This window comes from Chiloscyllium punctatum, chromosome 3, assembly GCF_047496795.1.
Source record: "Chiloscyllium punctatum isolate Juve2018m chromosome 3, sChiPun1.3, whole genome shotgun sequence".
Taxonomy (NCBI): Eukaryota; Metazoa; Chordata; class Chondrichthyes; order Orectolobiformes; family Hemiscylliidae; genus Chiloscyllium; species Chiloscyllium punctatum.
The window spans coordinates 116,830,392-116,855,932 of record NC_092741.1 but is presented as its reverse complement, the minus strand read 5'-3'; the positions used below and the strand labels follow the sequence as shown (position 1 = coordinate 116,855,932).

General features: G+C 41.0%; 1 protein-coding gene across 2 annotated transcripts in view; it reads left to right on the top strand.

Annotated features, from left to right (window-relative positions):
• The window catches only part of gnpat (glyceronephosphate O-acyltransferase), a 60,960-nt gene that overhangs the window by 2,345 nt on the left and 33,074 nt on the right, over positions 1-25,541 (top strand). For both annotated transcript variants that reach the window (XM_072559007.1, XM_072558997.1), the window contains exons 2-9: positions 668-859; positions 3,277-3,453; positions 13,336-13,465; positions 13,604-13,731; positions 16,112-16,187; positions 21,973-22,124; positions 22,217-22,347; positions 24,168-24,391. In XM_072559007.1, the coding sequence (XP_072415108.1) occupies positions 677-859; positions 3,277-3,453; positions 13,336-13,465; positions 13,604-13,731; positions 16,112-16,187; positions 21,973-22,124; positions 22,217-22,347; positions 24,168-24,391 (1,201 nt within the window). In that variant the 5' untranslated portion in view covers positions 668-676. The remainder of the gene's footprint in view (positions 1-667; positions 860-3,276; positions 3,454-13,335; positions 13,466-13,603; positions 13,732-16,111; positions 16,188-21,972; positions 22,125-22,216; positions 22,348-24,167; positions 24,392-25,541) is intronic.

The following is a 25,541-nucleotide window of genomic DNA, read 5'->3' as shown; positions in this document are numbered from 1 at the left end:
GGATACCCCCTTTATTATTCTGAACTCCAGTGAATACAATCCTAACTGACTTAGTTATTCCTCATATGTCAGTCATGGACAAAATCTTAACTCTGCTTTCACTCCACAGATACTGTCAGACTTACTGAATTTCTCCAACAATTTCTGATTCTGATTTCCAGCATCTGTAGTTTTTGTTTTCATAATATTCCAGGTATGTCCTCACAAATGTACAGTATAATTGCATCCTTCTTCCTGTACTCAAATCCTCTGACTATGAGGGTCAACATTCAGTTTGCCTCTTTTACTGTCTTCTGCACCTGAATGCTTACTTTCAGTGGCTGGTGTATGAGTTCACCCTGCTCTCATTGAATGTTCCCTTCGCTTAATTTACAGGCATTTAAATAACAATCTGCCTTCCTACTTTTGCTACTAAAGTGAATAATCTCACATTTATCCACATTATACTGCATTTGTAATGCATTTGCCCACTCACTCAGCCTGTCCAAATGTCACATCTCTACGTTCTCTTCGCAGCTCACCCTTCCACCTGGTTTCAGTATTTAGAACACTGCTGTGCAGTAATTATGGAATGTTTGTTTTATGAAAATGTAATCTTTTAATAAGAATTTGATTCTCATGACTGGATGTACAAATATTAATTGAAAATCATATTTTTGCATTATAGCAGAAGGACATGACACTGAATAAAAGAGATGGATTTGAAGACTTGATGGAAGAGCGCAGACACAGCAGTGATCTTCGATATGCCATGCGATGCTACACTCCAGTAGTTTACAAGGATCTTGTGCCCCGTACCCCTAGTGCTCTCAGGAGCATTGTATTGAAGTCTGACCAAGTGCAATATGTTATCAGACAGGTAAGGTTCACCACATTTAAAGATGTCAAATATTAATTAAGGTTGCAATAGCATATGTGATTTGATTTATATTAAGTTGATCTGTGTTGATAATTCATGGCTTAGGTTCTGGACTTCTTTGAGAATGGTGAGAAAAGCAGTGTTGCTTTCATAAGAGAGGTGTAGAGAAAAATAAACAGTGACTCCAAATGATTTTACACATAAAATCTTACAGAACTGAAGGAGGCCGTTCAGCCCATTATCGAGAGTGTAGGGTTGGAAAAGCACTGCAGATCAGGCAGCATCCGAGGAGTAGGAGAATCGACGTTTTGGGCATAAGCCCTTCGTCAGGCTTGATTCCTGATGAAGGGCTTATGCCCGAAATGTCGATTCGCCCGCTCCTCGGATGCTGCCGGACCTGCTGTGCTTTTCCAGCACTACACTCTTGACTCTGATCTCCAGCATCTGCAGTCCTCACTTTCTCCCCGTTCAGCCCATTATGCCTTTCTCAATTCCATATAAGAGTTATCCAGTTAGAACCAACACCACCAGATCAGAACATAAAGGAAGTTTCCCAACAGTTTGCTGACATCTGTTCATATTTGTGGAAAATGTTTTTGCTTATTGTGAGCTGCATAGTTAAATTACAACTGTCTTCTATTTTGAAATTCGTTATTATTTATGTGCTAGGCTACCAACAATGGGAAAATCCTTTGTGGTATTTTAGCAAAAATTCAATCACCTATATCATATTGTCAAGGTGGTTAAAAGCAGAAAGTTTCATCCATCATCTACGTTACAAAATGGCCTTTCTCTCCTTCAATTCAAGCGTATATGCTCTTGTCCACTTGATTCCTGATTTAATTAGCATGGGAAAGTCATCACCTCCACATTCCCTTTCGAGTCAGATCTCACTCTGATTGTGGTCAATGTTTCATTGTAATTGGGTCAAAATCTAACAATACTGTGGGAGTACCTTCACCACAGTGACAGCAGCAGTTCATGAAGGTAATTCACCATCACCTTTTACATATCTAAGAAGGTGCAGTAGTGCTGCTGTTGCCGCTGGAATCCAAATCCCCAGCATTTTTTAAACAGTATGTTCTTTTTAAAAAAGTACTTCTGACTATTCGCGTAACAGAAGTGACTTATTTCTTCCTGTATGAATTAAAAATCGTGTGTGTGTGTGTGTTTTGTCTGAGAGTGTGCATTTTTGTATGGAGAAGTCCCTTATCATAAATATAGCTCTGAGTAAATATAAGCAGGTCTGCCATAGTCAACCACTGTATCACTAGCCCTAGAGCTCCACAATGATGTAAGGAAACGGGAAAGATTCTGTCTCGAGCCTGCTGCAGTGCTCCAGCGAGGCTGACAGCAAGCTAGAAGAACAGAATCTCATCTTCTGCTTGGAAACCTTGCAGCCTTTAGTACTCAGTATTGAGTTCAGTAATTTTAGGGCCTGAACACCACCTCCCATGTCATTTACCTACCTCCTCACCAGGCCGATTCGCTGTTTCAGCACAACCAATCCATTTTCAATTACTCATTAACCTTTTATCAGCTTTTCTCCTTCCCTGCCTTACTATCAGCCATCCCTTTGTCTGCCTGACTGTCTTTCTCTCTCTCTCTGGGCTCCATCTCCACCTATCAGTTCACTCCTTTTCTTGCACCCCCCCCCCCCCATCATTAATACCTTTTCTTAAGTACTGTCAGTTCTGAAGAATGGTCCCTGGACTTAAAACATTAAGTCTGCTTTCTCTCCACAAATGCTGCCAGACCTGCTGAGTTTCTTCAGCAATTTATGTTTTTATTTCCTTACTTCAGCAAGCACAGTTCATTCTTTTATTTATTTGAGGAAATATTTACCTCCCACTTTCATATGTTTTAAGATTTCCAGTGCTACATCTTTTGCGGCAGTATAAACATAATATCAACAGACATGGTTCTGGTTTCTATTCTCTCTTTTTATGTTTTTCAATCTCGTTTCTCACATGATATTTGAAATAGAGTGCATTTTTACACATTTCAAATTGGTGTGAATCAGGGCACAATTCCTTTTGAGAACTCTCTTGATTGTAATTTTTTCTTTCTCAGTAGCTCCTTAGTTAGGTGACGCAGTCACGTAGTAACATTACCGACTATATTTATGTTGACATTTAGGATACTTGGATTCACGCAGAAGCAGAATTATAAAAAGTAATTAACATACTCAATAATTCAACCCCATTAAACTTGAACCACAACTCAAGGCAAATATTAATTTTCTCAAAACCACAGTATTTAAATTGGGACAAGCCACAAGCATAAATTAGCATAATCTCTTTTCAATAAAACTGACATATGCTTCTACAAAAAAAAAGGCCATCACCTTAAACACACCTTCAGCAAAGTGATGAGGTTACTTTGTCTTTAATTATACATTTGTTATATTTTATCAGTTATCAAAAGAAACTGGTGAATCTCCAGATATCATTAGCGATGAAGCAGCTGACATCTTGGAGAAGATGGGCCATGATCTTCGGCTAAGTGTAGTCCGGTTCTTTGCATTTACCCTGAGCAAAATATTTAAAGCCCTATTCCAGAAAGTGCGTGTGAACGAAGAAGGAATCCAGAAGGTTAGTTTCCATCAATGTGGGGGTTTGTTCTTTAGCTATGATATTTATCGGTGTGCACAAATAGGTTAGCCCACAGTATGAACAAGTGCAGGGAGAGAAGCTGATTGGTGAGCAGGATTGGCGAGTATTTCTAGTCTTTAAAGTAAAAATAAGGTATTCAGTTTGTGTTTAGGTCTCCACTGAGTTCCCTTTTCTCTTCAAAAATAGTTGCTTAAGTATATTATTGATATTGGCGATAGATTTTGTTTCTATAACATAAAAATTAAATATGGTAAACTGTAAAAAGCAATGAATCTAGAGTAATTTAATTTATAAATGATATAAAATACAATAGTGATGGCAGGATGGGCAGTGTGTTGCTGTTGGAACATGTAGAAGCTGCTAAACACCTGTGTTTTCAAAGCAAATACATCTGCAGTAAGTGTTTGCAACTCGAGGAACTTCAGATCTGGCTTGAGAAGCTGTAAACTGACCTGAAGACATTGTGTCACATCAGAGAAGGGGGAAGTTACCTGGGCATTTTGCTCCAGAGGACAGTAACACCCCTCAAACTAGGTAATTCAAAATTGATCTACGAACAGTGACAGGAAGGTGTGACTGAAGGTGAGGCAGGTATGAGGACCCAGATATTGGAACTGAGGAACCTCGACCCTTGCAGTTGTCCAATAGTATCGAGGTTCTTGCAAACTGTTCAGATGAGAATGGGTACTGCAAGGAGAGAATGAGTGAACTGACCACTGCACTGTGGTACCAGGATCCACTCAAGTTGGAGAGGGAAATAGGAATGCTGTGGTGATAGGCAACAGTATAATTTGAAGGAAAGAGACTGTTATTTGCAGCAGTGAGGGGGAGTCCTATTGACAATGAAAGGACTAGAGAGCGCATTGTGCTGAAAGATTTTGGACAGTGAGGAGCTAACTTTATAAAAAAAACAGAACTTTTAAGGTAATAATAAGGTAATCTTTGGATTACTGTCTGAGTCATGGGTAAATTTGCATTGGGTAAATAAAATCAAAGTTAAATATGTGGCTCAAAAATTGGTGTGGGTTGGAATAGGTTTAAGTTTGTGAGGCACTGGCACCTGTACTGGGGTAGAAAGGAGCTGCTCTGGTGGACAAGCTTCATGTAAACCATGTTGGAACCAGTATCCTAGCGAATCAAATAACCAGGACTGTAGAGAGGGCATTAAGCTTTTTTTTTGAGAGGGGTAATGGGAGGAGAGAAACAAAGGCTTAGAACGCAGGAGGATATTACAGGGCAGGTGCTTCGCTAACTGCACGCAGAAACAGGAAAGGACAGAGTCAATAAACATTTTTAAAAAACAGTAAAAATGGTGAAAGGGGAAAGAAATGGTAAAAAGGCAAAATTAATGTTACTTGAATTCACATTGCACTTAGACCAAAATAAATGCATTAACGGCACAACTACAAATTAATGTTACGATCTATCACCATTTCAGAATCATGGTTACAAAAAGATCAAAGCTGGGAGCTAAATATTCATGAGTTTGAGACATTTTGAAAGGAAAGGACATTGTTAGTACAGGCTGGAATAAATACAAAAGCAAGAAATGATCTTGGGTTGGAAGATGTAGAATCCAGTTGCGCATATGGACTTCAGTAAGGCATTCGACAAGGTTCCCCATGGGAGACTGATTAGCAAGGTTAGATCTCATGGAATATAGGGAGAACTAGCCATTTGGATACAGAACTGGCTCAAAGGTAGAAGACAGAGGGTGGTGGTGGAGGGTTGTTTTTCAGACTGAAGGCCTGTGACCAGCGGAGTACCACAAGGATCGGTGCTGGATCCTCTACATTTTGTCATTTACATAAATGATTTGGATGCGAGCATAAGAGGTACAGTTAGTAAGTTTGCAGATGACACCAAAATTGGGCGTGTAGTGGATAGTGAAGAGGGTTATCTCAGATTACATCAGGATCTGGGCCAGATGGGCCAATGGGCTGAGAAGTGGCAGATGGAGTTTAATTCAGATAAATGAGAGGTGTCGCATTTTGAGAAAGCAAATCTTAGCAGGGCTTATACGCTTAATGTTAAGGTCCTAGGGAGTGTTGCTGAACAAAGAGACCTTGGAGTGCAGGTTGATAGCTCTTTGAAAGTGGAGTTGCAGGTAGATAGGATAGTGAAGAAGGCATTTGGTATGCTTTCCTTTATTGGTCAGAGTATTGAGTACAGTAGTTGGGAGGTCATGTTGCGGCTATACAGGACATTGGTTAGGCCACTGTTGGAATATTGTGTGCAATTCTGGTCTCCTTCCTATCGGAAAGATGTTGTGAAATCTGAAAGGGTTCAGAAAAGATTTACAAGGATGTTGCCAGGGTTGGAGAATCTGAGCTACAGGGAGAGGCTGAACAGGCTGGGGCTGTTTTCCCTGGAGCGTCGGAGGCTGAGGGGTGATCTTATATGGGTTTACAAAATTATGAGGGGCATGGAAAGGATAAATAGGCGAAGTCTTTTCCGTGGGGTCGGGGAGTCCAGAACTAGAGGGCATAGGTTTAGGGTGAGAGGGGAAAGATATAAAAGAGACCTCAGGGGCAACGTTTTCACGCAGAGGGTGGTACATGTATGGAATCACCTGCCAGAGGAAGTGGTGGAGGCTGGTACAATTGCAACATTTAAGAGGTATTTGGATGGGTATATGAATAGGAAGGGTTTGGAGGGATATGGGCCGGCTGCTGGCAGGTGGAGCTAGATTGGATTGGGATATCTGGTCGGCATGGACAGGTTGGACCAAAGGGTCTGTTTCCATGTTGTACATCTCTATGATTCTAAATAAAAGGATGACAATGGTGTGACTAGTCTATATACCCCCTAACAATAGTTGTACAAAGGATAGAGAATAAATCAAATGGCAATGCTATGTAAAAAAGCCATTACATTAATTGTGGCTACACCTTAATCTTCATGTAGATTGGAATAGTCAGATTGGCAAAAGTTGCCACAAGAAAAATTTCACAATGTATTTGTGACCGTTTCTTAAAATAACATGTTGTGAATCCAAGCCGGGATCCGGCTATTTTGGACCTAGTGATTTGTAATGAAGCAATTTACTAAATTATATCAGAGTAAAAGATTCCCCCATGAAACAGTTCAGTTTGAGAAGGGTGAATATGGGTCAGGAACAACTGGGAAATGAGTTTAGCAACAAAGATGGTTGAGAAACACCATTTGAGAAACAGGATATTTATGAAAATAGTTCATGACTCACAGCAAAGATATATCCCAGTGAGAAAGAAGGTTTCATAGAACCATTAAATTGTACATTACAGAAGAGGCCCTCCAGCCCATCAGTCTAATGATAAAAAATACACTTCAGCTTACAGTAGCCCCACTTTCTTGCACTAGGACCATAGCCTTAAATGTATGACATTTTAGTTGTTCATCCAAGTATTTCTTAGAGGTTGAGATTTCCCACAGCAACTACCTGCTCAAGCAATGCATGCGAGAACCTCATCGCCCTCTGGGTGAAAACGATTTTACTCAAATTCTCTGTAAACATCCTGCCTTTCAGTTTAAATGTGTGTCTCATTATCCTTGACCTTTGACTAAGGGGAACAGCTGCTTTCTGTTCACCTTGTCCGTGGCCTTCATAATTTTATACACCTCTGTCAGGTTCCCGTCCAAACTTTTCTGCTCCAAAGGAAACAACCTAAGTTAATCCAGCCTCTCTAATAGAGAGATACAGCATGGAAACAGAGTCTTCAGTCCATGCTAACCATAATCCCAAACTAAACTAGTCTCACCTGCTTGTGCTTGGCCCATATCCCTCAAATTTCTTATTCGTTAATTTATCCAAATGTCTTTAAATGTTTTGAAAGTACCTGCATCCACCACTTAGTCAGGAAGTACATTCCATATAGGCACTACTGTGTTTTTAAAAAAAGTTGTCCCTCGTCTTTTTTATATCTTTCAGCTCATTTTAAAAATATGCTCCCTCGTCATGAAATCCCCCATTGTAGGGAAAAGACAACTGCCATTCTAAATAAATGCCTTATTTAGAACAAAGAAAATTTACAGCCCAGGAACAGGCCCTTCGGCCCTCCAAGCCTGAGCTAATCCAAATGTACTGTCTAAACCTGTCGGTCAATTCCTAAGCATCTGTATCCCTCTACTCCCCACCTACTCATGTATTTATCCTGACGCATCTTAAATGAATCTACCGTGCCTGCCTCTACCACCTTTGCAGGCAACGTGTTCCAAACGCCCACTACCCTCTGTGTGAAGTACTTGCTGCGTGTATCCCTCTTAAACTTTTCACCTCTCACCTTTAAAGCGTGACCTCGCATTATTGAATCCTTCACCCTGGGAAAAAGCTTGTCTCTATCCACCCTGACTATACCCTTCATGATTTTATAAACCTCAATCAGGTCCCCTCTCAATCTCCTTTTTCTAATGAAAATAAACCTACTCAACCCTTCTTCACAGCTAGCACCTTCCATACCAGGCAACATCCTCGTAAACCTTCTCTGCATCTTCTCCAAAGCATCCACATCCTTTTGGTAATGTGGCGACCAGAACTGTACACTGTATTCTAAATGCGGCCAAACCAATGTCTTGTACAATGTTAACATGACTTGCTAGCTCTTATACGCAATACCCCGTCCAATGAAGGCAAGCATACTATATGTCTTCTTGACCACTCTATCCACCTGTGCAGCAACCTTCACGGTACAATGGACCTGAACTCCCAGATCTCTCTGCCCATCACCTTTTCCCAAGGCTCTTCCGTTCATTGTATAATTCACTCTAGAATTAGTCTTGCATCACCTCACATTTGTCTTGATTGAAAACCATCTGCCACTTTTCCACCCAACTCTCCAGTCTATCTATGTCTTCCTGTATTCTGTGACAGTCCCTTATGCTTTCTGCTACTCCACCAATCTTTGTGTCATCTGCAAACTTGCTGATCATACCAACAGTGCCTTCTTCCAGATCATTTATGTATTTTACAAACACTGTGGAACACCATTGGTCACCTTACTCCATTTCGAGAAACTACTTTCAACTACTACTCTGTCTCCTGTTGCTCAACCAGTTCTTTATCCACCTAGCTGGAACACCCTGCACACCATATGACTTCACTTTCTCTATTAGTCTACCATGGCGAACCTTCTCAAACACCTCACTAAAGTCCATGTATTTGACATCAACAGCCCTTCCTTCATCTATCAACTTGGTCACTTTCTCGAAGAACTCTATTAAGTTGATAAGGCACGATCTCCCCCGCACAAAACCATGTTGCCTATCAGTGATAAGCCCATTCTTTCTAAATATAAATAGATCCTACCTTCTCCAACAACTTTCCCACCACTGACACCAGGCTCACTGGTCTGTAGTTACCCGGAATGTCCCTACTACCCTTCTTGTACAGGGGGACAACATGAGCAACCCTCCAGTCCTCCGGCACCTCACCTGTATTTAAGCTTGCCACAAAGATATCTGTCAGGGCCCCAGCTATTTCCTCTCTCGCCTCCCTCAGCAACCTGGGATAGATCCCATCCGGTCCTGAGGATTTGTCCACTTAATAACCTCTAGCTGACCCAACACATCTTCCCTACTTATGCCAATGTGATCCAGAGTAATCAAACTTCTATCTCTAATCTCAACATTCATCATGTTCCTCTCCTCAGTGAACACTGATGCAAATTAATCATTCAGAATCTCACCCATTCTCTCAGGTTTGGCACACAGCTTCCTTCATTATCCTTTAGTAGACCAATCCTTTCTCTAGTTTAGTACCACTCTTTTCTTTATCTACGAGTATTCTACAACTTACAGAATTGTGATCATTATTCCCAAAGAAATCCCCCACCACAACTTCTACCACCTGTCTGAGCTTGTTCGCCAGTACCAGGTCCAATATGGCCCCTTCCCTCGTCAGACCATTGACATACTGCTCTAGAAAACTCTCCTGGATGCTTCTTACAAATTCTACCCCATCCAGACCTCTGACATTAAATGTATCCCAGTCAATGTTGGGAAAATTAAAATCTCCCATCACTACTACCCTATTGCCTCTACATCTTTGCATAATCTGTTTACCTATTTGTTCTTCTACCTCATGTACACTGTTGGGAGGCCTGTAATACAGCCCCAACAGTGTGACTGCATCCTTCTTATTTCTCAGCTCCACCCGTTATGCCTCACTTCCCAAGACCTCCATAGTGTGCTCCTTTAGCACAGCCGTGATATTGTCCTTGACCAGCAATGCAACTCCATCCCCCCCTTTTACTTCCCTCTCTATCCGTTTTGAAACGTCTATATCCTGGAACATTTAATTGCCAATCATCATGCCCTGCCTTCAACCAAGTCTCATACTCCCAGGCACCAATCCAAGTCCTAAGTTCATCTGCCTTACACACTATACTCCTTGTATTAAAGTAGATGCATTTCATGCCACCAGTTTTTTTGCGCTCATCTGCTCTCTGCCTACTGTTCCCTTTATTAATGCTGTCTTCATAATTCTTACAGTCTCCAGTCTCCTACTTGTTTTCTCTGCTGGTTCCCAGCCCCCTGCCACATTAGTTTAAAACCTCCCCAATAGCAGTAGCAAAAACTCCCCCAAGGAAATTGGTTCTGATCTGGTTCAGATATAGACCGTCCATTTTGTAAAAGTCCCACCTTCCCCAGAACCGGTCCCAATGTGTAACAAATCTGAACCCCTCCCTCCTACACCATCTCTCAAGCCACGTGTTCATCCTGCCTATTTTGTCACTTCAATGCTGGCTAGCACGTGGCACTGGTAGTAATCCCGAGATCACTTCCTTTGAGGTTCTTCTCTTTAATTTCTCTCCTAGATCCCTGAATTCTTCTTTCAGGACCTCATGATTTATATCCCTCATGATTTTATAAACTTCTATAACATCACCCCTCAACCTCCTGCGCTCCAGTGCAAAAATGTCCCAGCCTATCTAGCCTCTCCTTATAACTCAAACCCTCCATTCTGGGTAACATTCTGGTAAATCTCTTCTGAACCCTCTCCAGCTTAATAATATACTTCCTATAACAGGGCAACCAGAACTTGATACAGTAAATATAGTTAAATAAAGTAATAAATAATAACAAACAAAATACAGTACTCCATACTGTTCATTGAAGAAATGCTGCATCCCAGGTAACATGCTGGTAAATCTCCTCTGCACCTCTTCTGATGCAGTCACATCCTTCCTAAAGTGTGGTGATGAGAACTGCAATCAGTACTCCACCTGTCCTAACCAAAGTTCTACAGCTGCAACATAACCTCCCTGGTCCTACAATCCATGCATTGACTGATTAATGCAAGCATTCTATATATATTGTCTTAACTACCCTATTAACCTGTCCAGCCATCTTCAGAAATCTGTTGCTAAGCACCCAAGAGCTGTTTGTTCCTCTGAGCTTTTAGTGTTTTGCCATTCTTTGAGTACTCCTTGGTTTGTTAATTCTTCCTAAGTACACCACCTCACATTTGAGGGTTAATTTCCATCTGCCACTGATCTACCAATCTGACCAGCCTGCCTGTATCTCCCTGTAACATCAGATCTCCTTCCTCACTGTCAATCACCTGGCCAATCTTTGTGTCATCCAGAGCTTAAATATCCTCTCTTTAACACCCCCTCCTTCTCATCTACATCATTTATGAATACCACAAACAATAAGGGATGCCTGTTGTAGCTACTGAAAGTTCCAGAGGATTACAAACCAGCCAATGCAACAACTTTTATTTAGAAAGGAAAAGAGACAAAATAACAAGTAACTATAGGTCAGTTATCTTAATATCTGCTATTGGGAAAATGTTAGAGACTATTATAAAGGATATAATAACAGCATTTGAAATACATAGTATGGTCAAGCAGTGTTAGTAGGGCTTCATAAAGGGGAAATCATGTCAGACAAATATATTGTTGTTTGAGAAGGTAACAAGCAGGATAGTTGAAGGGGAAGCAGTTGATGTAATATGTTTGAAAGTTTAGAAGGTGCTGGATAAGGTACCATATGTTAGTCTACTTAATAAAATAAGAGTCCATGGCAGTCTATTTGCATGGATTTGGCTTGACTAACTCAGAAGACCAGAGTTTGGATAAGGGGGGCATTCTCAGGATGACAACCTGTAACTAGAGGAGTGCCACAGTGATTAGTGCTGGGGCCACAGTTATTTACAACATGTATAAATAACTTGGATGAGGAAAGTGAGCTATCTAAGGCCAACTTTGGGGACAACACAAAAATAGGTCGGAAGAGAAGTGGTGAGGATGATTCAAAGAATCTGCAGAGGGAGAAAGACAGGTTAAACAAGTGGACAAAACTTGGCAGATGGAATACAATGTAGGAAAATGTGAGATTATGCACTTTGGCAGGAAGAATAAAGGTGCTGAATTTTACTTAAGTGGAGAATGACTGTAGAGGGATACAGCACAGAGGGATTTGGGGGTCCTCAAACACAAATCACAAAAAGCTAGCATAAAAGTTCAACAGGTAATAGGAAAGGCAAGTGGAATATCAAAGGAAATAGTGTATAAAAATAGGGAAATCTTGCTGAAACGATACAAGGTACTAGGCGAAAGTTCCTGATGAAGGGCTTTTGCCTGAAACATCAATTTTCCTGCTCCTCATATGCGGCTTGACCTGCTGTGCTTTTCCAGCACCACTCTAATATAAGGTACTAGTCAGTCTACAGCTAGATTACAGGAACATTTTATGCTCCTCCTAGAAGGAAAGCTATACTGACAATGGAGGTAGTCAAGAGAAGGTTCACTAGACTAATCGTATGTATGGAGGGATTGTCTTATGAGAAGAAGTTGGGTAAATGGGAATGCAATCTTTGGAGTTTTGAAGAATGAGGAAAAATATGAGAATCATAAGAGACTTGACAAGGTAGAAAGGTTGTTTCCTTTGTCGAAGAGTCTAGACCAGGGGATGTAATCACAGAGTAACTGGTCATCCCATTTAAAACAGGGTTGAGGAGGAATTTCTTCTGAGGCTAGTGAATCTGTGGAATTCTTTACTGCAGAACGCTGTAGAGGCAGGGTTGTTAAGTCTATTCAAGATTGAAATAGATTTGTAATCAGGAAGAAAATCAGGGCTATAGGGCAAAGACAGGAAAGTGGAGTTGAGGATCATTGAATCTCATTGAATGGTAGAGCAGACTGTCTAGACGTATTGGCTTACTCCTGCTATTATGTCCTTTTATGGACTAAATTGTTGTTGCACTTTGGAGCTTTATTTTTAAAATACTCTGAATGCCTGATGTTTCTTTTCCTGTCTAGTTTCCTGCTTAAGGTGGTTGCTTGAGTTAGGTATATTTTTATTAGTGCTGTGTTACTTATGTGGATTTTCACCCAACACTGGGAATTGTGATCCTCCTGCTGATCATCTAGAATTCACTTCCTAACGTTGTCTCTCTTGTTCTCCAAATGTCACCTTTCACGGAACAATTGGTCATCCCTTGTTTAATTTTCTTTGTTTGTCTTTGTTCCATATTTTTTTCTATAAGGAAGGACTGTGGCTATATTGATGAAAATCATCATCCCTCTCCTGCACTCTAAATGTTGCCTCCTGTCTCTGGCTTCCTGCACAAGTGAGCCCTGTCTTTCCGATCCTGAAGTAGGGGTCAACTTCCCACTATTACTATATAGATAAACCCTCTGACCTGAGGACCAACCTTCCTTTGTTATGTTGCTGGTGCATGTGATCCACATATACACTTCAATAGTGAATGCTATAGAGTGGCAGTATAAACCGCACTTGCTTACAAAGTTTGTCATGCTAGTTACCTTCCATTGAGTGATGTACAGCTTGCTTTGCTTTGCTTATGGACAAACATTTATCTTTAAAATTAAATTCACCTATATTAAATAAACCTGTAAATGCGTTCTTTTATTTCAGCTACATCAGGCTATACAAGAATATCCAGTTGTTCTGCTGCCAAGCCATCGCAGCTACATAGACTTCCTCATGTTGTCGTATATCATGTACAGTTATGACCTCTGCCTGCCAGTCATTGCTGCTGGAATGGGTAACTAACAGTTTTAATTCAGAAGCTAGGCATAATTAATTTAATTCCTGTTTACACAGTGGAATATGATTCGACTTAAAATCTACATTTATTCTGATCTTAACTTGTACTTGAGCAATAATTTTGCTTCTTCCACAGATTTTATGGGAATGAAAATAGTTGGAGAGATGCTGCGAATGTCAGGTGCTTTTTTCATTCGCCGTTCATTTGGAGGAGACAAATTGTACTGGGCGGTTTTTTCTGAATATGTGAAAACTATTTTGCGGGTCAGTATTCTGTTCATCAGTGCATTAAATGGATGAATTGGTATTCTGTTAGATGTGTTGACATTGTTAACATCTTGGCAAAAGTGAGGACTGCAGATGCTGGAAACCAGAGTTTAGATCAGAGTGGTGCTGGAAAAGCACAGCAGGTCAGGCAGCATTTGAAGAGCAGGTCTTGTTGAAACGGTTTTGAAGTTTATACCTAACTAACAACATTGCTGCTGAAGACTGTTCAGTGATCTTATCCTCCTGTATTAACTTAAAACACTCATTAAAATGTAATAGAAGGCCACCTGGCCCAATTTGTGTGTGCTAGAGCAATCTGAAATGATTTCCACTGCCCGCTGTCCACATTTTGTTGCAACTTGATTTCACATTTTAACCGCTTTTGCCATAAAAGAAACAATGGCTTCTGCTTCATGCACATTCTGTGGCAAAACAGTTTATGCTCCAATATCCTTCTTTGCAAAATTGATTTTCCAAACAGTTTAGAAACATTTTAAAGTGGTTATTTCTCTTGAATGAGTGTTCCTGACCAAGTAATCTTAGTAATCACATCAAAAACATTTAGAATTAATAAAACCTATTATTTCTTAACTTCAATTGAACAACCTAAATATAATCATAAACAGTGCAATAGTCTTCTTACTCTGCAGAATGAACAGAGCATTGTATTGTGTTATGTACTTTTGCTATGCATCAGTGACTGAAATAACTGGAAATTCATTTGCATTTGTCCAACACTAACCTGAAATAATCATTGAGAAAATTATTTTACTCACAGCTTGTATTACATTTAGATATCTTTGGGTGCTTTACCTATTATAGATTAAAAACAAAAGGAAGAGGGACAGTGGGACTAAATCATGGTTGACAAGAAGAATCTTGTGTGTTTTGATGGCAGTGAGGCAAATGGCAAGGTGAAGAGGGGCTGGAGCTAAAGTATGTGAGGAAACTGCTGGGAAGGTCAGCATTAAAAGAGTTAGTGAAGTGTAGTCAGGAGATGTAAAGGTATATATTAAGATTATTGCTTACAGTGTCCTGGTGCTGTATGCAGGGCAAAAACCTGATTGTAATCTTTCATACACGAAGTAGTGCGGATGTAAATGAAGGAATTATGCATTCCAGGATTCAGGAAGATAAGGAATATAAGGAATATTGAGGTTGGTGAGTAGTTGGAAATGCTATTTGAGGAGGTCTTGGTAGCAGTTTTTCCAATTTACAGTGGTAATGTTAATGAATAGAAACAAGTAGCTGATGTCAGTGATCAGAGCACACCAAAGGGAGACATTGACTGATCAGGACCTGGTGTTTAGTGGGTCCAGGGGAGATGGGATAAGAACCATGGTACAGAGGAGATTGGGTGCCTGAAGAAAGCAGAGGCAGTTTAAATGTTAGGTTTCTTATATTTAACATCTGAGCAGAAGATGGAGGGTGCCTTTGAAAGGATTCAGAGGAGACTGTTTCTCATGGTGAAGAGAGTTTAGAGTTTTTCATTTTCTGCAAAGTTATCCCTGAGCCATACAAGGACCTGGGCACAGAAATGAATGATTTATGAATAACAGGTGGCTAAATTATTATCAGTTATATCATTCAAATAAATGTTAAAACCCAACTTTTCTACTCATGTGTATTCAACAGAAGAGGAGGCATTGTCTAAAAGTAGGGCCAGAATATTTAGGACAGTTGTTAGGAAGCACTTCTACACATAAAAAAGTTGAAAAGGTTTGGAACTCTCTTCTGCAAACAGCAGTTAATGTTAGATCAGTTGTTAGTTTTAAATCAGAGATAGATTTCCTGTTATTATGATCTTGTAGGTATGGTGCCATGTTACTGTTTTGAAAAAGCTCATGCTTCAGAGTAAAGGAACATTTTAACTGCTTCTAAAAAGTAGTTTATTGTGAGGTGGATAATTAAGCTGAATGAATAACGTGCATGTTTCTCACTATCACTAGAAAATTCTTCAATTTGCATGTATCCAATATAACGCATGTTATTTTTTTAGCTCTACCACTTAAAGCAAGCTCATTAATAGAACTGATGCAACATAGCAATTTAATCATGTAAGTCTTCACTCAGCAATCTGAATTACCATTATAAAACCTTGCTGAATGAGAGCACTGGTCTTAGAATCATCACAAGACTGTTTGTGAAAGTGCAGAATTGCTGAAATAGTCCTACAGTGTTCATTGCCTAGTTTATAGTGTGAAAATTCCAGGTGTTACAAATATCTGGTCCAAATTGCCTTGTTAACCTCTGCTTAGTGTGTTAGAGAGGAAAGGTCTGTGAAGTCTTTTTCCCCATCAATAATTTTATTGATAAGTGATCATCATTTTTATATACCAGTGAAAGCTTGTGTATTAACTAAAAACTCATTTTACAGAACGGTGATGCTCCAGTTGAATTTTTTGTGGAAGGGACTAGAAGCCGTACTGGAAAATCTCTGACTCCCAAATTAGGTGAGCTTGAGAGTATGTTTTTGAGGGGTTCAGAAGCTCCTTTGTCACTAAAATTCTCTGATCATGAAATCCTAAACCATCCAAGTCCAAAATGTTGTGTGTATAGTTTAGTTCTTTTTAACATCTGTTGTCTTTGTGTAGCTAACAGGAAAGGCCTATGACCACCTGCAACCATATTCCACTTTCTTCAAGGACTCTGGTACCATGTGCGCCTGCTGTAATTCACAGTCCAAAATCACAGATGGCTGGTCATCCACAACACAAAATCTACAAATTAATGTGAATCAAGACCATAAATGTGAATTCCACTTTGTCGATGTCCATAGTGGACTTTGAATTCATGACCTCTGAGTTACGAGTCCCAATCTGGCACCATTATGTTAATGTATCCTTATAAAAACAATGTGTTTGAGGCAGCAAAGGGGTGTAACACAAACATTGCTTGCTAACAGACCCTCAGACACAACACACAGTTGCCCAGGAATAAAGCAAAACTCACCAAACTATGGTTAACAGACACTTTCTTTTATATGATCATCGGATGAGATTCTCGTTTCACACAACACATCAGCCAGTCACAGTCCTGGCTGCACAGGCTTTTATCCCCTGAGATTTGGAGATCGTGTTACATCATTACAACAACATTGGAAATTAGCAAGTTTTGAGAAGATTTGTAGCTCAGGTTGAGGTTGTAGATGTAGGTTTGCTTGCTGAGCTGGAAGGTTCTTTTCCAGACGTTTCATCACCCTACTAGGTAACGTCTTCAGTGGGCCTCAGGTGATGCACTGCTGAAAATTCCTGCTTTCTATGTATATGTTTGGGTTTCTTTGGGTTGATGATATTATTCCCTGTGGTGAAGTCACTTCCTGTTCCTTTTCTCAGGGGGTGGTAGATGGGGTCTAACTCGATGTGTTTGTTGATAGAGTTCCGGTTGGAATGCCATGCTTTTAGGAATTCTCGTGCGTGTCTTTGTTTGGCTTGTCCTAGGATGGCTGTATTGTCCCAGTCGAAGTGGTGTCCTTCCTCATCCGTATGTGAGGATACTAGTGAGAGAGGGTCATGTCTTTTTGTGGCTAGTTGGTGTTGTTCTATCCTGGTGGCTAGTTTTCTGCCTGTGTGTCCAGTGTAGTGTTTGTTACAGTCCTTGCACGGTATTTTGTAAATGACATTAGTTTTGCTTGTTGTCTGTATAGGGTCTTTCAAGTTCATTAGTTGCTGTAGTCCCACCAACACACTAAAACAGGAAATTGTTCTGTGTATCAGACACAACCGGGTGCACCTTACACAACTGTCAGAGTTAGCTTTTGGACTCTCTGTAGACTATGAATCAGTACACTTGGAGTAGTTTCATCTGAGAAGTAAGGGGAAGTTGTGAAACTTTCAGTAAAGCATCACCACCTGACATATTCCTGCCACAATTCAACTAGGCAGGAGAGGTAGAGAGATACAATGAGGGGAAAAAAGGGAAAGTGGGATTGGTGTTGGAGTAGAAAGAGAAGCAAAATGTAATGTATATTTGTCACTTAAAACTCAGTGTTCATGTTATAGCACAGAATCTTGCCAGAGACCAAACCAGTGCAGAAGTCATAGACTGCAAGCATATGGCATAAACTTTTCACCTTTTGTAGCCAGAACAAGATAAAAGGATTGAAATAAGAACTATTATGTAAAATAGTTTCTTACTATCTTAAACATAGTATTGCCAACTACCAGAAATATCACCTGAAACATTAATTGTCAAACTGTGCTGCAAACAAAAAACCTGTAGTCACATCATCCAAATATAGGAAGAGTTGGTAAACTCCCATCTAGTACCAAAGTATGTTTGCACCACCGCACAGGTTGCACTTGGGTTCCAGCCTTGTATACCTTTATTTAAACTACTGTCGCCTGTCCAGATTAAATTGTCTTGACCAATTATTTTGAAGAGGCTGGTTGATAAAGCTAAGCATTAGGATAACCGGGATGAAGCACAAAATGCAGAAAATTAATGATCTCCAGTTATATGAAGTAATTTAAACAATAGAATTGGAAACTCTGCACTAAGATATCCAAACTACAACTTGTGTACCCACAAACCAAGTCTAATCCGTCAAGCTCTGAGGGCTTATTTTCTTAGTTTGTGTCCTAGACCCATTGATTGAAGCTGCCCACATTCCTTTGGCTCCAGAAATGTCTTTAATTTCTCAGTTAAAAATCACACGACACCAGGTTATAGTCCAATAGGTTTATTTGGAAGCACTAGTTTTCGAGGTGCTGCCTTTTCATCAGTTGAGAAATTTTAATTTCTCAGACATGGTCAGGAGGTCAACGATTTCTACTGCAATTTCTTGCAAACCTCCCAGTACTCAGTGATATGTAGCCAACTGAACTGACCAAAACAAGTTCTGGATAAGTGGTGCTGCAAGAGCACAGCAGTTCAGGCAGCATCCAAGTAGCTTCGAAATTGACGTTTCAGGCAAAAGCCCTTCATCAGGAATAAAGGCAGTGAGCCTTAAGCGTGGAGAGATTAGCTAGAGGAGGGTGGGGGTGGGGAGAAAGTAGCATAGAGTACAATGGGTGAGTGGGGGAGGGGATGAAGGTGATAGGTCAAGGAGGAGAGGGTGGAGTGGATAGGTGGAAAAGAAGATAGGCAGGTAGGACAAGTCTGGACAAGTTATGGGGACAGTTACTAAGCTGGAAGTTTAGAACTAGGGTGAGGTGGAGGAAGGGGAAATGAGGAAACTGTTGAAGTCCACATTGATGCCCTGGGGTTGAAGTGTTCCGAGGCGGAAGATGAGGCGTTCTTCCTCCAGGCGTCTGGTGGTGAGGGAGCGGTGGTGAAGGAGGCCCAGGACCTCCATGTCCTCGGCAGAGTGGGAGGGGGAGTTGAAATGTTGGGCCACCGGGCGGTGTGGTTGATTGGTGCGGGTGTCTCGGAGATGTTCCCTAAAGCGCTCTGCTTGGAGGCGCCCAGTCTCCCCAATGTAGAGGAGACCGCATCGGGAGCAACGGATACAATAAATGATATTAGTGGATGTGCAAGTAAAACTTTGATGGATGTGGAAGGCTCCTTTAGGGCCTTGGATAGAGGTGAGGGAGGAGGTGTGGGCGCAGGTTTTACAGTTCCTGCGGTGGCAGGGGAAAGTGCCAGGATTGGAGGGTGGGTTGTTTGGGGCGTGGACCTGACCAGGTAGTCGCGGAGGAAACGGTCTTTGCGGAAAGGGGTGGGGAGGGAAATATATCCCTGGTAGTGGGGTCTGTTTGAAGGTGGCGGAAATGTCGGCGGATGATTTGGTTTATGCGAAGGTTGGTAGGGTAGAAGGTGAGCACCAGGGGCGTTCTGTCCTTGTTACGGTTGGAGGGGTGGGGTCTGAGGGCAGAGGTGCGGGATGTGGACGAGATGCGTTGGAGGGCATCTTTAACCACGTGGGAAGGGAAATTGCGGTCTCTAAAGAAGGAGGCCATCTGGTGTGTTCTGTGGTGGAACTAGTCCTCCTGGGAGCAGATACGGCGGAGGCAGAGGAATTGGGAATACGGGATGGCATTTTTGCAAGAGGTAGTGTGGGAAGAGGTGTAATCCAGGTAGCTGTGGGAGTCGGTGGGTTTGTAAAAAATGTCAGTGTCAAGTCGGTCGTCATTAATGGAGATGGAGAGGTCCAGAAAGGGGAGGGAGGTGTCAGAGATGGTCCAGGTAAATTTAAGATCAGGGTGGAATGTGTTGGTGAAGTTGATGAATTGCTCCAGCTCCTCGTGGGAGTACGAGGTGGCGCCAATGCAGTCATCAATGTAGCGGAGGAAGAGGTGGGGAGTGGTGCCGGTGTAATTATAGAAGATCAACTGCTCTACGTAGCCAACAAAGAGACAGGCATAGCTGGGGCCCATACGTGTGCCCATGGCTACCCCTTTGGTCTGGAGGAAGTGGGAGGATTCAAAGGAGAAATTGTTAAGGGTGAGGACCAGTTTGGCCAAACGAATGAGAGTGTTGGTGGAAGAGTACTGTTGGGGACGTCTGGAGAGGAAAAAACGGAGGGCTTGGAGGCCCTGGTCATGGCGGATGGAGGTGTAGAGGGATTGGATATCCATGGTGAAGATGAGGCGTTGGCGGCCAGGGAAACGGAAGTCTTGGAGGAGGTGGAGGGCGTGGGTGGTGTCTCAAACATATGTGGGGAGTTCCTGGACTAGGGGGGATAGGACGGTGTCGGGGCTCCAGCTATGGCCTCCTTTAGAGACCGCAATTTCCCTTCCCACGTGGTTAAAGATGCCCTCCAACGCATCTCGTCCACATCCCGCACCTCCGCCCTCAGACCTGTCCAGACTTGTCCTACCTGCCTATCTTCTTTTTCACCTATCCACTCCACCCTCTCCTCCTTGACCTATCACCTTCATCCCCTCCCCCACTCACCCATTGTACTCTATGCTGCTCTCTCCCCACCCCCACCCTCCTCTAGCTAATCTCTCCACGCTTCAGGCTCACTGCCTTTATTCCTGATGAAGGGTTCTTGCCCGAAACGTCAATTTCGAAGCTACTTGGATGCTGCCTGAACTGCTGTGCTCTTCCAGCACCACTAATCCAGAATCTGGTTTCCAGCATCTGCATCATTGTTTTTACCTGACCAAAACAAGTGTTTAGATATTCATGCTGAGTGGCTTATAGAACTGACTAAGGTAGAAATGGCTCCTAATTTTCTGTATGATACAAATACTGTTGCAGTGATGGTAATGGAATGTTTTCTTTGTGTTCTATAGAATCACTCATCATACTGAGAGATTTGGTTTTGGATCAATATTTATCACAACTAACTCCCTGAACCTAAGGAAATGAATTGATGTACCTATTAAATCAAACTGAAAAAGATAATGTTCTCTGAGCATGATCTTGCAATCTCCCAAATAAGAAATTGTGATCACATAGCATCTTGCACAGTTTCAGAATGTCCCAAAACAGTTGGAGTGTGATAGTTGCTAGGAAACATGATCGTTAGTTCATGCACTGCAAGATTCTGGAAACAGCACAGAGATGATGACCAGATCATCTGGTTTAGAGATGTTGGTTATGAGGTGAATGTTAGTCAGGACACCAGAGATGAACTCCCTTATTCCTCTATAAAGATCTGTGGGAACTATTGTCTAGCTTTTGAGGCCAGACAGAGTCTCGTCTTAGTATCTTGTGAAAAAAGGACAGCACCTCACTGCAGTATTTCCTCAATGTGCAAGCTGTGACCAAATCTCTGGATTATTACTTGGATTTAATACCTCCTGACTCAGGTGCTGAGAGTGCTTCCACTGGTGACACTTGCATAGAGGATTTTAAAATATTCTAAATACTTCCCAAAGTAAAGAACCAGTTTGTTTGAAACAAGTTTTCAGTACTATTGGTAATGCAATTGTGATTTCCTCAAATCTGCGCCAGCTACACTGCAATTAAATCCAGCAGTTTTCAATCTGTAATGATGCTGCCAATCTGGGTGATCTTGATTTTTTAGCAATCAGTTTAGAATTCTGTGGGCATCACAAACTGCAGTTTTAGTACAACCACTGCAGGGTTATCCTTTAAAATGTCTGTTCTTCAACAGTAAAAGTTCACCACCGTGAGGCTGAAGCATGGAATTCTGTACATTGCAAACAGCCAATTTTTCTGGTTTCATCCTGATTCTTTAATACCACAGCTTTATGAAACAACGACATTGTTTTATGACACACCCTATTGCAGAAGATAAATTGTCCATGTATATGCAAATACTTTATGCTTTGATTAATATTGCTGTCTTGTTTATATAGATTTGTAAAATGTTCTTTTTCATAGGACTTCTGAACATTGCTATTGAACCTTTTCTGATGGGGGAAGTTTTTGACATGTACTTAGTTCCTATAAGTATAAGTTATGACCGAATCCTGGAGGAATCCCTGTATGCACACGAGCTTCTAGGAGTACCAAAGCCAAAGGAATCGACTTCTGTGTGTATTGGTTTCTTGTACTGTTGCATTTTTAAATTATTCTTATAATGACAAGATTATAAATAAGTAATCAAGTTGGTTTTCTGTTTTAGGGTTTGTTGAAAGCCAGGAAGATTCTGAATGAAAACTTTGGAAGCATACATGTTTACTTTGGGCAGCCTGTGTCGGTGAGATCACTAGCAACTGGGACAGTTAAGAGATCTCAGTACAACTTGGTCCCTAGGTCAGTCACTAATACTTAGTAGGAGAAGAATAGTTAAAATGATGCCTTGTGATTTGTCCTTGTAGAATAAATAACTTATTTGTTGATAAATGTGAGCCAGACTGGAGATGAGCCTGAAAATTATGGAACAGTGGCCTAATGTATAGTGGAGAAAAGACTGCAAAATGTTAAAAGGATAATTAGACTGCATAGATTATAAGTAATTAGAATTAACTATGATAACATAAGGAATAAGAGCAAGAGTAGGCAATTCAGCCACTTGAACCTGCTCTACCATTTACTACAATCATAGCTGATCTCATCTTGGTCTCAACTCCACTTTCCAGTCCACTCCCCATAACCCTTTAACCCATTACTACCAAAAAGAATCTGTCTATCTCGTCAAATTTACTCCATGTACTGGCATCCATCATACTCTGGGGTAGTGAATTCCACAGATTCACAACCTTCGAGAGAAGTAGTTCCACCTCATCTGTTTTAAATTTGCCACTCGTAGAATCATACACACAGAGACAGACCTTTCAATCCAATCAGTCCATGCTAACCATAATCTCCATCTAAATTAGTTCCACCTTCCTGCGTTTGACCCATACCCCAAAACATTTATCATTCATTTATTTATCTAAATTCTTTTAAAAGTTGTAGCTGTATCTGCATCCACCACTTTCTCTGGAAGTTAGTTCCTCACATAAACCACTCCTTAGCCTAAAACTGTGATCCATGACTCTGTTAGAGTAAGCAGCTGCCTTATGTCTACTTTGTCAATCCCCTTAAACATCTGAATACCTAAAACAGATCTCCTCTCATTCTTATAAACACTAGCAAGAATGAAATGAAGGTAATAATTCCCTCTTTGTTCCTACTCCACCCCAAAAAGTAAAGCCCAGGTATAGCATGGGTTATGGGATCCCTGCTGGTTTAACACTGGATATAAGTCAGAGTAAATAGGATCTGTTTGTTTAATATAATTACTGATAGAACATGGTAAATAACATATTCAGTGAAATTTATAACCTCTCAGCATTTGTGTGAACATAGCACATGTGTGCACTCATTTCTTTAGAGAATGTTTGTCTACGAAGTGTTTCTGTTTGATTCATTTTTTGTAGACTCCGGTTAATTAGTGTTAGAGAAAAGAAATGAGAGCTTGTATGAGAAAAGTGAATTAGTGTCATGTTGTGGCTGTACAGGGCATTGGTGAGACCACTTTTAGAATTCTGCATACAATTCTGTTTGCCCTTCTATAGGAAGGACATTGTTAAATTTGGGAGGGTGCAGAAAACAAGGATGTTGCCAAGTCTGGAGGGTTTGAGTTCTAGGAAGAGGCTGAATAGGCTGGGGCTTTTTTCTCTGTAGCGTCAGAGGCTGAGGGGTGACTTTATAAGGAATAATAAAATCATGAAAGGCACAGATAGGGTGAACAGACAAAGTGTTTTGCCTAGGTTGGGGGAGTCCAAAACTAGAGAATAAAGATTTAAGGGGAAAGATTTACAAAGGACCTGAGGGGTAACTTTTTCACGCAGAGATTTGTGCATGTATGGAATGAGCTGTCAGAGGAGGTATTGGAAGTGAGTACAACTTCAATATTTAAAAGACTTCTGGATGGATATATGAATAAGAAGGGTTAAGAGAGATATGGACCATATGCTGGCAAATGGGACTAGGTCATATTGGGATGTCTGGTCTCTGCTAATGAGTTGGACCAAAGTGTCGGTTCCTGTTCTGGATGACTCTGACTGTATGAGAAGTTCAGTGACAAAAGCTGTTTGACACTAGCAAGTAAAACCTTTGACTGTGTGGTAATTTTGAAATTTATACAGGCATATACCTCGAAAACCATCTGGAGATGTACATAGGTTTCTCGATGCTGTAGGCCATAGAATGGTGATATTGCAGCAGAAAAACATGGTCATCAGTTCCTGGGCACTAATGGCTACAGTGATCATTCAAAACCTGCCCAGCATTGCTCTGTCAGATCTTACCAGACAGACACTGTGGCTCAAAGCAATTGCAGAAACATTTGGTGCATTTGTTGACTGGCCTGGTAAGTAATAAAAATTTATTTTAGAACTATCTATTTTTAAGATACCCTAAAGTTCTATCCATTTCTAACCTCTGCCTGATACACTGTGTTTTGCAACAACTTTCAAATGCTTGTAAAAGAATCACTTTGCAAATACGTTTCTAAAAAAAAAGAGTAGCTTTTGATTTGGGTTTTAGTTGTGCAACTTCATCCCTTTATTCCTTTCAATGCAATGACTGCAGCCTTCTAATACTTTATCCAAGCAACGATCTGGAAAATAGCTATTCAGTCATGTTATATTATGACCAAACCCTGGTCACGTCTTGACAAAAATCCACATTTACACTTTCCAAATGAGCTGCTAATGGTGATAAAGGAGCAGATGAAATCACTGACCACATCTGCAAACCCCTCCTGCAAGGCACCACACTTACTCTCCTTTCTTTGAATTACCTTGGGGTGTTTCCCTAGATTGGAGGTACTGTGAAAGTGGGAGAAAGTGAGGACTGCGGATACTGGAGATCAGAGCTGAAAATATGTTGCTGGAAAAGCGCAGCAGGTCAGGCAGCATCCAAGGAGCAGGAGAATCGACGTTTCGGGCATGAGCCCTTCTTCAGGATACAGTGAAAGTGCCTATTATTGTTAGCTCTGTTGGCTGGATGGTTAGTTTGTGATCAGAGTGATGCTGATAGCACAGGTTCAATTTCCGTATCAGCTGAGATTACTATGAAGGGTCCTGCCTTCTCAACCTTACCCCTTGCCTGAGGCAGTGACCCCCAAGGTTAAGCTCACTACCAGTTATGTCTCTCTAATGAGAGAGCAGCCGTATGATCCTTTGGGACTATGGCAACTTTACTTTTACCTAAATATATTAGTTGGTAATATATTGGCTTGTAGAAAGTGAGGACTGCAGATGCTGGAGATCAGAGTCTTGAAACGTCGATTCTCCTGCTCTTCGAATGCTGCCTGACCTGCTGTGTTTTTCCAGCACCACACTCGAATATATTGACTTGCACAAGGCAATGGATTACCAACTAAATTATTTAGCTATATCCATTGCAAATAAAATTATCAAAGTAATTTTAACACAGTACAAATTCTTTGGTTTTACAAATCCTCAGGACCTTTCGTTGCTCCTCAGTTCAAGAATGATATCTACTTATGGTAATGG